This window comes from Globicephala melas, chromosome 5 (genome assembly GCF_963455315.2).
Source record: "Globicephala melas chromosome 5, mGloMel1.2, whole genome shotgun sequence".
Taxonomy (NCBI): Eukaryota; Metazoa; Chordata; class Mammalia; order Artiodactyla; family Delphinidae; genus Globicephala; species Globicephala melas.
Genome location: NC_083318.1, coordinates 113,920,766 through 113,936,347, shown reverse-complemented (window position 1 = coordinate 113,936,347; position 15,582 = coordinate 113,920,766). Strand labels below are relative to the sequence as shown.

Sequence of the window (15,582 nt, the reverse complement as noted above, 5' to 3'; positions counted from 1 at the left end):
TTAAGATTTTTCAGTTTATCACTCATTTTAAGCACTGTGATTATGGTGTATCTTGGTTTAATTTTCATGTTTCTTTTGCTTAGGGTTCATAGAGCTTCTTAGATTTGGGTTTATAGTTTTCATCAAATTCAGAAAAAAAATCAGCCATTCATTATTTTTTAAAATATTTTTTCAGTTCCTTCCTGTTTTCCTCTTCTTTGGGGTCTCCAAATTACTCACATTTAGGCTTCCTGAAGTTTAACCGTGGTTCTCTAACATGCTCTATTCATATCCTTTCAGTATTTTTTCTCTGTATTTCATTTTGGATAGTTTCTACTGCTATATTTCCAAAGCTAATCTTGTCTTTTGCATTATCTAAATCTGCTGCTAATCCCATCCAAGTTGTTGTTTTGTTTTCTTTTTCAGCTTGGACATTTTATTTCTTACTTCTAGAAATTGAATTTGGCTTTTTAAAATATCTTTCTTGGCTCTATATGTTTAATCTTTCCATTACATCCTTCAACATATGAAATATAGTTTTAATAACATTTTTATGTCCTGTTATGCTAATTCTATCATCTGTTGCATTTCTGCATCAATTTCCATTTATATATTTTCTCCTCATCATGAGTTATAACTTCCTGCTTCTTGGTATTATCTATGTAATGTTGATTGGATGCCAGATACTATGGAGTTTACCTTTTTATTTTTTACTCCTATAAATATTCTTGAGTTTTGTTCTAGAATTCAGTTAAATTACTTAGAAGCAGTTTGATGCTTTTGATACTTGTTTTTAAATTTTGGTAGGTGGTACCGAAGTAGTCTTTCATCTAGAGATAATTTTTCTCTACTATTAAGGCTTATGAGTCCTCCACCTGATGCCCCATATTTTATGAGGCTTTTCCATTCTGGCTGGTGGGAGCATAAAAAATTCCTGGCTCTGTTTGAGCTTAGGTGATTATTCTGCTTGAGCCTTTTGGGTGGTTCTTTCCTTAGCCTTCCATAGTTTCTTTACATGCACATACAGATCAGTATGCAGAAGACTGCATATCTCTGGAGCTCTCACTCAGTCGATCTCTCTCATTCTTTCCTTCTCTGCAGCTCTCTCCTTTCTAGTACCCTTTGCTGTGAATTCCAGCCATCTTGGTCTCCCTGGACTCCTAATTCAGTCTCCTCAACCCAAGGATCTCCTGGGCTGCCTCTACCTTCGTTCCCTTCCCTGTGTTACAGCCTGGCAACTTCCTCTAGGCTTGAGGAAATCATACAGCTCAGCTCATTTGGTTTCCCTTTCTCAGGGATCACTGTCCTGCACTGTGTGTTGTCCAATTTCTGCAAACTTTTGTCTTATATGTTTTGTTTGGGTTTTTTTAGTTGTTTAAGATAGGAGGGTAAATCTTTTCCTTGTTATTCCATCTTGGCCAAAAGTAAAGTCCCACTTGTTTCTTTTCACTGAATATTTTTAACCAGACTTTAATTTAAAATGTAATCTTTTAAAAAGTTAGATATGGCTTTTACTAGCTATAAGATAATATGTAAGGAACTGTAAGGCATGGAAAGAATCCTGGACTAGAGTTCTAGAAAACTAGATTATAGATCCATTTTGTCTTTCAGATTATTGCACGACTGCCTTCCCCTGGACCTGAGAACATTTGGAAATAAAACATGTGGACCAAGTAATTTTTTTGGTAACCACACAACTCAGTCTTTTCCTGATTCTATGAAACCAAAAAAAAAAAAAAAATTCAAGAAGATTTTAACTCATTTTCAGAAGATAGAAAGGTACTAGAGGAGTGGTATCAGGTTTAGGAGGGCAGAGACATCCACAAACTAAAGTGCATGAAGAAGAGATAATGATGATCAGAGAACCAGGCATGTATAGGAATTGGAGGCCCCAGGAATAGTGGGGAAAAAGTAGGGGCTGAGGAAATGCTGAGGGGAAGTATGACATAGGGTTGAAAACAGGCAAATGAATTGAAAGTCTGCGGATAAAATGGTTAACTAGGTTTAGCAACCTCAACCGTGTCAACCAACCAGGGAAAAGTTAAATTGCATGTGACATCAGATAGCTAGAAACTCCTTTATTATAAATTCTAGCAGAAGGATCAAGTAATACATCTGGCATTTATACAGCTGTTTGATATATTATAGTGATGATTATGAGGATGATAATAATAATAATAATAATAATTACCTCTTGCGGAAACCCTCAGAAACCAGTGTTTATGGGGGAAAAACAACAAATAAAATGCTCATGAAGCTCTAGATTATATTCTTAAGGACTACAAAATATCTTCCTTGTTTAGAAAATGCTCTTACTGAGGAATTGTGGTTGGTTCCAGAGGAATCTTATCAATGACTTATTTCAAACCTCAGATAACAGGCTAAAGAGACTTGAAGTGAAATCTATTGCCAAAAGTCATGAAGCTAATTACTCTTCAATAGGGTATTATAACCCGGGTCATCACACTCTTGAGTAACAGTCTCTCTCAATTACACCAAGCTGCCAGTAGGGTGAGCTTTGATTCATCCACAATTTTCACGAGAATCTTCTTTTTATATGTCATGTTTTTGAACACATTATCAGAGACGGGTTTGCTCTGTGACGATAGGATGATATAAAACCTGCATGCTTACTTTTTGGCTAGTTCCATTACATTTCCCTCATTGTTATCGTTATTTAACAAACAGAAGTAGCGATCAAAGTATAATAGAATGTGAGACTCACTTGTGAATGTGTTTTTTTCACATTCTTTAAAATGGTTAAATTCATGAATGAAAAATACAAGAAAAGGACAGGGTAGGAAAACGTGGCTTGACATTAAACCAAGGAACACACATCAAGCCAGCACAAACCAAGGATGAGAGACAAATTCATGCTCTTTATTGTTTTCCTTTAAGAATATTAAATGATTCATAAAACTAGGATGATAGTTTTGGCACTCAAGGAAACCTTTACATGCTTTTTGGTAGAAAACTGTAAGTGTCTTTACTGACTAGCCAGTGTGTTCATCTTAATAGTTCTGGTAAGGAAAATAAATTATATTCTGGAGAAATCAGCAGAAATTCATAGACCCTTAAGCCTTCCAGAGCCAACCAATTTCTGTTGCTTCGGGCCTGAATAATTTTATTGAACTGTAATAATATTTGAATTCCTTCTAAATTCCTAAATTTGGGAGGAGAATCTATTCTTTTTTTACTATTGGAAGGGAAAGGAGGAGTATGAAATCATTCCAGCCATATCTAAACGTATCAGAAGAGTATGAAGGTTCCTATATTTGCTGTGTTCCCTCTGAAAGATACAAAGATGAGAGGTGATTGCTGGTGAATCACTGTTCTATTTTATCTAGAGACCTGAGTGCTCTCACTGCTGTATTCCCTTAGGGGGTCATGTTCCTCTGCTTAAAAGAATATTGCCTGCTCTGTGAGCTAATGATTTGTTTGGAGGATGGAAGTCTCACAGGTAAAGATAACTGCACAGCTTTTATGATGTATCTTTCAAATCTTTGATCTGCTTTTTTCTGAATACCTGGGACCCCTCAATAGCAAGATTAAAGATGCCTCTTCAGAGAACAAAGGTAAACTTTGAAAACCTAAAAGCTCCTCAGATTTCCAAATAATATTTCTGTATTTCTTCATTTTGTCAACATCGTACTTGCTGTTGTCCTGCATTCGTGTGATAATCGGATGGTAATCAAAATACAGTGTTAGATCATTGGCTTGTGGGTTTTTTCCCCATATTTTTCAAGGAGGCAGGGAACTACAAATCTTGTTTCAAAAAGTGGTTAGTGCAAACTAGCCTATGGCGAGGACACACATACTCATTTGATTCTATTTAATTTGACAAATATTTACTTAGTACCTAGTAGGTGTCAGACATTGTGCCTTCTTTTGTAGGGAATACCAAGAATCAGGACCTGTGTTCAAGAGATTCATACTCTAATTGGGCAGACAAGGCAATTACAGAAATGGCCATGATGGGATGCAGAATATGACAAATGAAAAATGCTTGCAGAGAAATGAATGACATTCAATATGGGAAGAGAGAGAAGAAGTAATATTCAAGTGAGAGGGGGTGAGGGAAGATTTCAGCATTTGAGAAGGACCTTGCAAGGTGGGTGAGATTTCTGTGGATGGAACTGGAGCTGGAAGTAAGGTGATAATAGTGTATGTTGCGTGTGTGTGTGTGTGTGTGTGTGTGTTGTCGGGGGAGGGAGGTGGTCAAAAAAGGTTGAGAAGCTTGTGTTTAACTTGTGGACAGTAGCGAGTCCATGAGGATTTTTAAGCAGAGCAAAGATAGAATAATACGAGTTGTGGTTTAAGAAATATTTTTGAAGAATTTTAAAATTTTAGTGTAAAATTTAGCTTTTTAGTGTATTTTGAGGTAAAACTATGTCTGTGTAAACAACAAGTGTTTGATAATGTCTTACAGGTCTTATTTCCAAACAGAATGTCTATCACTTAAAATGTTGACTGAACTAACTTCTCATTTATATTTGAATCTGAAAGATTATTATTTTCACTCTAATAATGACGTAGCTCATCCACGCATAGATTTCTATTCTTGGTCAAAGGAATCAGTAAGGGGGTGTACTTTTATAGCATTCTGGCGAGTTTAATCTTCTCCACCACATGAACAGCTGAATTTTTACTGTCTGAGTAATATTTTTCTTAATTTATATTTTATTGAGGTAGCATTGGTTTATACATTATATAAGTTGCATGTGTACAACACTATACTTCTACTTCTGTATACTTCACAGCGTGCTCACCACCAAAAATTTAGTTTTCATCTGTCACCATACAGTTGCTCCCCTTCACCCATTTTGCCCTCCCCATTTTCCCCTGTGGTAAAACCACTACTCTGTTCTCTGTATCTATGTGTTGGTTTTTGTTCATTGGTTTGTTCATTTATTTTGTTTTTTACATGTCTGAATAATATTTTGAAGTGCATTTTTTGTTTCCTCCTAAGCCCTTTAGAGCACAACATGCCCTTACAAAAAATGGGGAGATAAAACGTAACAAGAATAGAAAAATAAATAACTTCATAGAGTAAAGCAAAGCAAAATATATTTTTAAAAAGCCAAAAACAGGATTGCAATAAATGGCTCTTATCAGAAGCTAGTTTTGAGGAGTATTTTTTTCATGATTATCATTATGATGATTAGGGTTTATCCCAGATAAATCTGAAAATGTGAGTAGCTCAACATATTCTCCACCAAACCATTTATCAAAGCAAGTAATCTAATAGCTGGATCATACTTCCTCTGCTTTAGCTCCTGGGCAGAAAAAGTGAGAGCATAAAGGGAAGATAACACAAAACTACAGAACAAATGCCCAAATATGTGACAAGACAACATCCTGAATAAGCAAAGTATTATCTGAAAGTAGTTAGTTAATAGTCAACTATAAATATTTCTTGAGCACTGAGTGCATTGAAATTCAACAAGTCCTCTATTTCTGAAGACTTCATCTTGCTTTCTCTTATTATGCATCTATTAGGAACGAGACCTTTCCTTATTTTCTAACTAGAGGACAGACAGCGGTGAAGTGGTATTCTACTGATGTAAAAGAGCCAATAAAATTTCTTTGTGCCAAAGTTACTATTATTTACTATTTATTCTATGGAGGAAATAAACACCAAAACAAATTATTGTTTCATCTAAATGACCTAAGGGGGGGGAAAAAAAAAGAGTTCCAGATAGGAGATGCCCAGCAATTCCACTCCTGAGTATATAGACAAAAAAAACCTCCACTAATTCAAAAACATGCTTGCACCCCAATGCTCATATTAGTATTATTTACAATTGCCAAGGTATGGAAACAACCTAAGTGTCCATCAACAGATTAATGGATAGAGAAGATGTGCCATTCACACACACACACACACACACACACAATGGAATACTACTCAGCCATAAAAATGAATGAAATTCTTAACTTGGGACTAGAGCCCAGTCAAGTTGATACATAAAACTGACCCTTACATCCCCCCTCTAGTTATTTGTTTTTTGTTTTTTGGTTTTTTTGAGGTACACGGGCCTCTCACTGTTGTGGCCTCTCCCATTGTGGAGCACAGGCTCCGGACGCGCAGGCTCAGTGGCCATGGCTCACGGGCCCAGCTGCTCCGCGGCATGTGGGATCCTCCCAGACCGGGGCATGAACCCGTGTCCCCTGCATTGGCAGGCGGACTCTCAACCACTGCGCCACCAGGGAAGCCCTAGTTATTTGTTTTTAATTGACTATTTTGACTAATTATCACAAGAAAAGTATGTAGGAAAAAAAAGTAGAATTAAGAGAAATTACTATCAAATATTTTCTCAATTAACATTCACACCTGAATTGAGAAACAATAGGAAAACTTACTATCATCAGAAAAGTAAGAGTATAATACTAACTAGCATCTCTGAACACTTGCTCTTGTCCACAAGATACAACACTGAACATTTTTTAAAACATAAACCTATTTCATATTCCTTACAACTGATCAGTACCTACTGTTGAATATTTAAGGTAACTGAAAAAATGGTGATTTATCAAATTGAATAAATCTATCACTATTGTATGCCTCCCTTAAACACTGAAGATATGATACAGCACAAAAATGCATCCAACATTAACATAGTAATGAATAAATAAAAATAAAATTGCCAATTGTCGAATAAACCTTTGCAAAGAAAATGACTTAGCCAATAAGAATGGTACAAAGATCTAAATTGTTTTCAGAAACCAAGGCCTTACCAATAGTCGGATCAGGTGCAACATCACTTCTATTCTCCTTCCATGACAGCAGGTAGTCAAGGCTGGTGAGATCTGCAGATTCTATATTACTATTAATGGTCAGCATCATCTGATGAGCTTTTGCTATTCCATAATGAACTTTTGTCTCATCCATCAGAGGTATGTTCGTTAACTCTGCTGTTGTGTCAAAAGCTTGCTGAAAGTATTCAGAAGCTTTGTTGTAGTATCCCTAAAAATGTAAGAGAAATAATTTTTTCTTAATTTTAATTTACCATTCCACATGTCTGCCCACCTTGGCATGTGCCACACTGATCCTTCAGCAGTTTTAGCAGTTCATCTTCAAGAAGAAAGAGATGGCAAGCAGGGCCTCTATTAGAATCAGTTTCCTTTTAAAAGCTGTGATTACTAACCATGCAATATCTTGAAGTTCATTCACCAAGAAAGGTGTATCTACCAGGTTGAACCGTATGAAACTTAATTTTTTTTTGGATTAAAAATGGTCAAATATTAGCATTCTGCTTCCTAATATAAGGAAGAAAAAAGAAGTTTGGGAAAGAGTGAACTGATTCACTTTGATTTGGATGGAGTTTTCTTACTTGTTGCATTGGATTTACCAAATGAAATCTTTTTAACCAGTTTTTGGTCACAGCAAGAGATCATTCTAGCCAACCCATTTAATCAGTGGTGAGTGAAAATGGATGTATATTCCGCTCTTCCGTTATTACTTGTATTTTCCCATGTGCACATGTCATTCTTGGCTAAGAATGTGGAAGACAAGATTTCGAAATAACATGATCTTGACAACAGCACTAGCATAACTCAAAAGATCATTTAAATGTTTATATCTTCTCCAAGTTCCTTGCAACATTTTAACTTGCAAAAACTCAAGGTTTCCTCCCCTTCCCTTCCTTCCTTCTTTCCTTCCTTCTTTCCTTCCTTCCTTCCTTCCTCCCTCCCTTCTCTCTCTCCCTCTCTCTTCCTTTCTCTTTCTTCTTTCTTTCTTTCTTCTTTCTCATTCTCATCTCTCCTTCTAAAAGCTACTGTCTACAAATAAATAACATTTACCTAACTCTTATGAAGCGTCAGGGACAGTGGTAAATACTTCATATGTATTATGTCATTAGCTTTCATAGGTCACTCTATGAGGAAATATTATTCTTATTTTACAAATAATGAAATTGAGCCTCAGAGAAAAGACTATCTTCTGCCACCTCCCCAAGTCTTCTAAAAATTTTCCTTTAAAAACTCTTCCTCAAAAGGGGATATTATTTTTAGGATTAAGCTATACTTGTAAAAACTCTAGGGAAGAAAAACTTCCTTTCTTCACTGATTTATAACCCTGGGGAGTCCATCCTCTTCCCTTTCCTCCTCTCTCCTTTCTTTCTCTCTCTCATATGTACAAAAACATGTATGCACACTCTTGAAGAGAAATGTTTTACTATGAGCTTTCAAGTCATTTTTCTCACAATGTATTATGACGGAACTGGAAATGAAAAAACACCATAGAAACAGCTTTATACCATATGCCAGTACAGGTAAAATGCATACTCAACGACCACACATCTCTGTACAATCATAGAGTCCAAAGAGCAGAAAAACTGATTGAATAAAGAGGCTGCTGGCAAGGTGAGGAGTAGGGCTTATGTGACAGTTATGTTACATACATGAGCAGCACATGTAACACTGCTATATACCCACAGGGACAATTTAGGTGAACCATTCAAATGGCTCACTCCAATTAAATTTTCTAATTTAAACAGACTTCCTCTATATTACATCAAAAACAATTTTTGTTTGTTGAGATGAACAATTCTTTCTCTTATTTTAAAGCATAAAACAGGATTTATATGAGACTAAGATCACTTAATTAAGAAAATATAACAAAGATATTTATATGTCAATGAAATAAATTATATGATTGAGAAATAATATCAATATTGAAGACAATAAAACTAGTTAAAATTATAGATTGCCCTGTTAGATATCAAAGATATGGGACAAAATAGATGAAAATATATGACTAGACCAAATGTTTCTATTTTTAAAAACAGAGAAGTATAAATATCTAATTATTGTTCCAGCTATAATCCTGAGCTTTAGGCTGTTCATTGCTTTAGATGAGAGTCTCAATTAGGAGAATTAGGGACCATAAATAAATGGACATATATTTGAATTTCCAGAATTATTTTGATATATTATTATTTTGGAACAAACTCATTCATCCAATGAATAACTACTATTTACCAGGCCAATGCCAGGCAGTAGAGATTCAGCAGTGAACAAAGTTCAAGGTCAAGCAGGTGAGCTTGCTGCTAGTGGAAGTAGTCATCTGCCTATAACTTTTATTAGATCTTTTTTAACAAATGCCTTTTCCCCCTGAATACTTCTATTATTATAATAGGTAATTAGGCATTATAATTAGGTAATTAGTCTTCCCTCAAATTGTGCCTAGTGTTCAATCTTGAGACACACACATACCTGTCATAAAACTGGTATCAAGCTAGATTTTTCTAGTTTAAGGCACCCTTAAGAAATACAACATTGGTTCCTCTCAGACGCAAGAATTTTTATACATACCTTTTTAGAACGCGGTTTCATTAATGTGCATTGTATTTCCAGATTTTTCATTCTTAAAGAGTTTACTATCGAAATTTAATCTCTTCTCTAAAGGTTCTGCCCAACTTTCCACAGTTCCTGTTATCAGTGAAGCCCTATGCTGTTATAAAATTCAGAAGATTCTAGTAATGAATCCTGGCAATCTTAAATATGAGTTTGGGAATACAGAAGTGAATTTATGCACTTCATAAGTGCATCTTATTGGAAGAGAAAACTTCATTTAATGTTATAAATATCACTAATAAGCATTAGGTGGACAATTTCAGGTCAAGATCTTGACATCATAGACGTTGAAACAAAACTTGCATTATTACACTATAACATAGAATTTTCATGCATTATTGTGATTCTTATCAGATCCTTCTTAGTGTCTGAATTGTCACTCTGTCCAATGAGCAAGCTCAAAATAAATGGGCATTTTCTCAGTACTGAGGAAGACTCTTTTCTTACACAGTTTCCTTACTGTGTTAGTGTTGGAACTACCATTGTTTTAACTATGTGATTATGCTTTGCTCTTATTAGAGAATAAAAGATCTCATGAAGGGTCTATACCTAGTTATTTTCCCTAAAATATTCTCACTAGACCCCTTTACTTTGATGATATATTTTCAGTTAAAAACCAATCACATCAGGAGGGTGAGATGGGTGGCCCATCTTCCATGATTATATAGTAAAAGGTAAACTAATTAGGATGTTTTTAAGATGTATTAACTTAAATTATAATAACACTATAATAATTAGAGAAAACTATATTTTTCCACATACAGTTTTATATGATAATTGTGGTCTTATAACAATATTATTTCTTGGAAATTACTGTTAAGAATACAATTAGAATATGTTGCATGAATAATATGAAGCCAGAAAAGGTACGATAAGGGCAGTTGGTAGAGGTCCTTAAAAGGTAGACTGACAAATATCAGTAATATCAGAGTTGCTTTTAAAAATTCAGTGCAAGTTTTCAAAATGCCAAAATATTGGACAAAAATGAAACAGAAGTTTGGAATTTCAAAAGTGAGAGACTACTACTCTCAACTGGTATAAAATTGGTTACAAATTTATGGATTGATTCAATGAACTCGCATATTTTTGTTCACCAACTCTGTGCCAGGTTCTCTTCTAGAAATTGGAATGAAATTAAAAAACAGGCAGATCTGGTCTCTTTTCTCATTAAGCTTCCATTCTAGACACATTCAACAACAAGAAGAAAAATATCACAAACAAGAAAACTACGAGACAAGTGCAGCATAATTTTGATTGGGTTGAGTCAAGGAAGACCTTTCTGAAGTTGTGGCATTTAGCTGAGCTCTGAATGACAAGAAGCCAGCAATGTGAAGTTCAGATTGGGGAGTGGTCCACGCAAAGCATTCCAGCTAAAGCAAATGTCCTCAGGCAGAAATCAGCTCAGCATGTTTGAAGAACTCCACAAAAGTCCCTTTGGCTCTGGTGGACAGCATAAGGAGAGTAGAAGGCAATAAAGTCAGAGACTGGGAGTGGGGGAGGTAATGCATCTCATATAGATTGTTTCAAGTCAGGGTGAGGATTTATATTTACGTTCTCAGAAGACTGGTCAGCAATGGAAGTATTTTAAGCTGAGAAATAACATGATTTTATTTACATTTTAAAAGGATTACTTGGGCTTCTGTGTGGAGACTGGATTGGATGGAGGAGAAATGGGAAAATGGGTTCAGAGCTTATTGCAATAGTACAAGTGAGAAAACATAGTGTCATAACCAGATGTGTTGATAGTAGCAGAGATAGAGAGAAGAAGTGGGTGGATTTGAGATGCGTTTTGGTGGCATGAAGGTCAGGGTTTTCTTCTGGATTGGATATGGAGCAGGAGGAGAAAGATGAAGCAAGAATATCCAGATTATTGGCTTGAGCAATCGAGTTGATGGATAATGGTACCATTTATTAAGATGTGGAGGACTGGGGAGAAGTAGGCCAAGGAGGGAGGAATCACATTAAACTTGAGATGTCAATTAGAAGACATCCAGGGAGAGATGCTAGGGAGGCAGCCAGAATCACAAGTCTGGAGTCCCAAGGAGAGATCAGGGTTGGAGATATAAAGTTGAGAGTCATCAGTGTATGGATGGTATTTAAACCATGGGCCTGTATAAGGTCAGATAAGGAGAGCTCACAGATTGAGAAAAGAAGGTTGCCTATGAAATGCCTGAATGGTATTCTATCCTGGTTGAACATTAAGTAGGGAGAGAAATAGAATTTAGGGGAAAGCTGATGAGTTGAGTTCAGTTTTTAATAGGTTACATTTGAAGAGGTCTAAGTGAAGATGTCAAATAGGCAGTGAGAATGAGTCTGCAACGGAGGAGAGAGATCTGAGTTTGAGATATTAAGACGGTTAAGTGCTATTGTGTACCCAATATATGCTAGGAACTCTATTAGGTACCATGTACATGTTTTAAAATTTCTAATCCTCATATAACCAGTCTTCAAGGTATCTTGTTATTGACATTTGAAAGATGAGGAAACAGAGGATCAAAGAATTAACTCGCCCAAGGTCACAGTTAATAAACAGCTGAGTGCAGATTCAAAGTCAGGTGGGCAAAACTTGGTGTAGTTCCTTTGTCCTGCTACAGTTTCCTTCAAGGGAAAGCTTAATAGATAGTGTGTGGTGCAAATAGTTTGTGAAACTGTTTGGGTGTAAAATTGGAACAAAGGCATTTGACACAATTAGGAAACATGCATAAGCAACTGAATAGCAGACATGAAATAACTCTTTGTCAATGCTTTCCTAGGAAATGGCTTTGTAGAACTAGGAGGAAATTCAGGATGTCATCAAGGCTATCATTTTGTCTCAAAATTACAAGGAGAAAAAGATAACTATCACTTAGTTCTAATCCACTTAGCTATACATTTTCAAATTATACTCTTATAGTAATGATATAACAACTCAGAGTGAGCCTGAGAAGTCTAGTTCTCAGGCTTAGTTCTAATCCACTTAGCTATACATGTTCAAATTATACTCTTATAGTAATGATATAACAACTCAGAGTGAGCCTGAGAAGTCATCAGTAGATTTTCTGACTTGAGAAAATACCCACAAAGAATCACAGTAATGCACAAAAACTGAATGTAACGTTAACAAGTTTAGTATCAAATAAAGGTTTCTCTTGAAGTCTATGACATCATAAAACTATTATAGTATTATGTTCTTAATACTATACTATTTATCAGTGACTATTTATTACATTAAGATGTAAGCAACCATGAAGGTATACGAATCAACTTGTATATCTGAAGGCATGCATATTTCAAGAGAGCATGAATACTTGGAATCCTACAAATTTTATACTAGAATAAGGATAAGCTGGTAAAAAAAAATAACTTTTGGTAGTTGACACAGCCTTTGGATATTACTCATGTCTCTAGCTTTAGATATTAAACTCTTCTTCAAGAATTACTAATCAGAGAATAAAATACATATTGTTAAGATACAAACTCTTGGTAAAAAAAAAATTAAGAAAATGCAAGTATAAAAATATTACCCCTCAGAAATGTTTATTGTTTTTATCTTCCTTATGCTTTCTGTAATTGGGAAAATACAGGCTAATACTTGATGTCCACATTATACTAAAAACCTGAGTTCTGGATATTGTTTCGTGGTAGGGTAAAACAATTTGTGCTTTTTGCACTTCCCTTTTGAAGAAGAAGACCTACAAGAACAAACCCAAAACAATTAAGAAAATGGTCATAGGAACATACATATTGATAATTACCTTAAACATGAATGGATTAAATGCTCCAACCAAAAGACACAGGCTTGCTGAATGGATACAAAAACAAGACCCATACATATGCTGTCTACAAGAGACCCATTTCAGACCTAGGGACACATACAGACTGAAAGTGAGGGGATGGAAAAAGATATTCCATGCAAATGGAAATCAAAAGAAAGCTGGAGTAGCAATACTCATATCAGATAAAATCGATTTTAAAATAAAGAATGTTATAAGAGACAAGGTAGGACACTACATAATGATCAAGGGATCAATCCAAGAAGAAGATATAATGATTATAAATATATATGCACCCAACACAGGAGCACCTCAATACATAAGGCAACTACTAACAGCTATAAAAGAGGAAATCGAGAGTGACACAGTAATAGTGGGGGACTTCAACACCTCACTTACACCAATGGACAGATCATCCAAAATGAAAATAAATAAGGAAACAGAAGCTTTAAATGACACAACAGACCAGATAGATTTAATTGATATTTATAGTACATTCCATCCAAAAACAACAGATTACATTTTCTTCTCAAGTGAGCATGGAACATTCTCCAGGATAGATCACATCTTGGGTCACAAATCAAGCCTCAGTAAATTTAAGAAAATTGAAATCATATCAAGCATATTTTCTGAACACAATGCTATGAGATTAGAAATGAATTACAGGGAAAAAAACCGTAAAAACACAAATACACGGAGGCTAAACAATACGTTACTAAATAACCAAGAGATCACTGAAGAAATCAAAGAGGAAATCAAAAAATACCTAGAGACAAATGGCAATGAAAATACATTGATCCAAAACCTATGGGATGCAGCAAAAGCAGTTCTAAGAGGGCAGTTTATAGCTATACAAACCTACCTCAGGAAACAACAAAAATCTCAATAAACAATCTAACTTTACACCTAAAGGAACTACAGAAAGAAGAACAAACAAAACCAAAAGTTAGCAGAAGGAAAGAAATCATACAGATCAGAGCAGAAATAAATGAAATAGAAACAAAGAAAACAATAGCAAAGATCAATAAAACTAAAAGCTGGATCTTTAAGAAGATAAACAAAATTGATAAACCATTAGCCAGACACATCAAGAAAAAGAGGGAGAAGACTCAAACCAATAAAATTAAAAATGAAAAAGGAGACGTTACAACAGACACCGCAGAGATACAAAGCATCCTAAGAGACTACTACAAGCAACTCTATGCCAACAAAATGGACAAACTGGAAGAAATGGACAAATTCTTAGAAAGGTATAACCTTCCAAGACTGAACCAGGAAGAAATAGAAAATATGAACAGACCAATTACAAGCACTGAAATTGAAACTGTGATTAAAATTCTTCCAACAAACAAAAGTCCAGGACCAGATGGCTTCACAGGTGAATTCTATCAAACATTTAGAGAAGAGCTAATACCCATCCTTCTCAAACCCTTCCAAAAAATTGCAGAAGAAGGAACACTCCCAAACTCATAACTCATTCTATGAGGCCACCATCACCCTGATACCAAAACCAGACAAAGATACTACAAAAACAGAAAATTACAGACCAATATCACTGATGAATATAGATGCAAAAATCCTCAACAAAATACTAGCAAACAGAACCCAACAACATATTAAAAGGAACATACACCAAGATTAGGTGGGATTTATCCCAGGGATGCACAGATTCTTCAATATATGCAAATCAATCAATGTGATACACCACATTAACGAATTGAAGAATAAAAACCATATGATCATCTCAATAGATGCAGAAAAAGCTTTTGACAAAATTCAACACTGATTTATGATAAAAACTCTCCAGAAAGTTGGCATAGAGGGAACCTCCCTCAACATAATAAAGGTCATATACGACAAACCCACAGCAAACATCATTTTCAATGGTGAAAAACTGAAAGCATTTCCTCTAAGATCAGGAACAAGACAAGGATATCCACTCTCACCATTATTATTCAACATAGTTTTGGAAGTCCTAGCCACAGCAATCAGAGAAGAAAAAGAAATAAAAGGAATACAAACTGGAAAAGAAGAAGTAAAACTGTCACTGTTTGCAGATGACATGCTACTGTACATAGAGAATCCTAAAGATGCCATCAGAAAACTACTAGAGCTAATCAATGAGTTTGGTAAAGTTGCAAGATACAAAATTAATGCCCAGAAATCTTTTGCATTCCTATACACTAATGATGAAAAATCTGAAAGAGAAATTAAGGAACCACTCCCATTTACCACTGCAACCAAAAGTATAAAATACCTAGGAATAAACCTACCTAGGGAGACAAAAGACCTGTATGCAGAAAAGTATAAGAAAGAAATTAAAGATGATACCAACAGATGGAGAGATATACCTTGTTCTTGGATTGGAGGAATCAATATTGTAAAAAATAACTATACTACCCAAAGCAATCTACAGATACAATGCAATCCCTATCAAATTAAAAATGGCATTTTTTACAGAACTAGAACAAAAAAATCTTAAAATATGTATGGA

General features: G+C 35.1%; 1 protein-coding gene across 1 annotated transcript in view; it reads right to left on the bottom strand.

The window, feature by feature from the left end:
* The window catches only part of TTC29 (tetratricopeptide repeat domain 29), a 256,783-nt gene that overhangs the window by 89,815 nt on the left and 151,386 nt on the right, over positions 1-15,582 (bottom strand). The window contains exon 11 of the mRNA XM_060298809.1: positions 6,718-6,946. Coding sequence (XP_060154792.1) covers positions 6,718-6,946 — 229 coding nt within the window. The remainder of the gene's footprint in view (positions 1-6,717; positions 6,947-15,582) is intronic.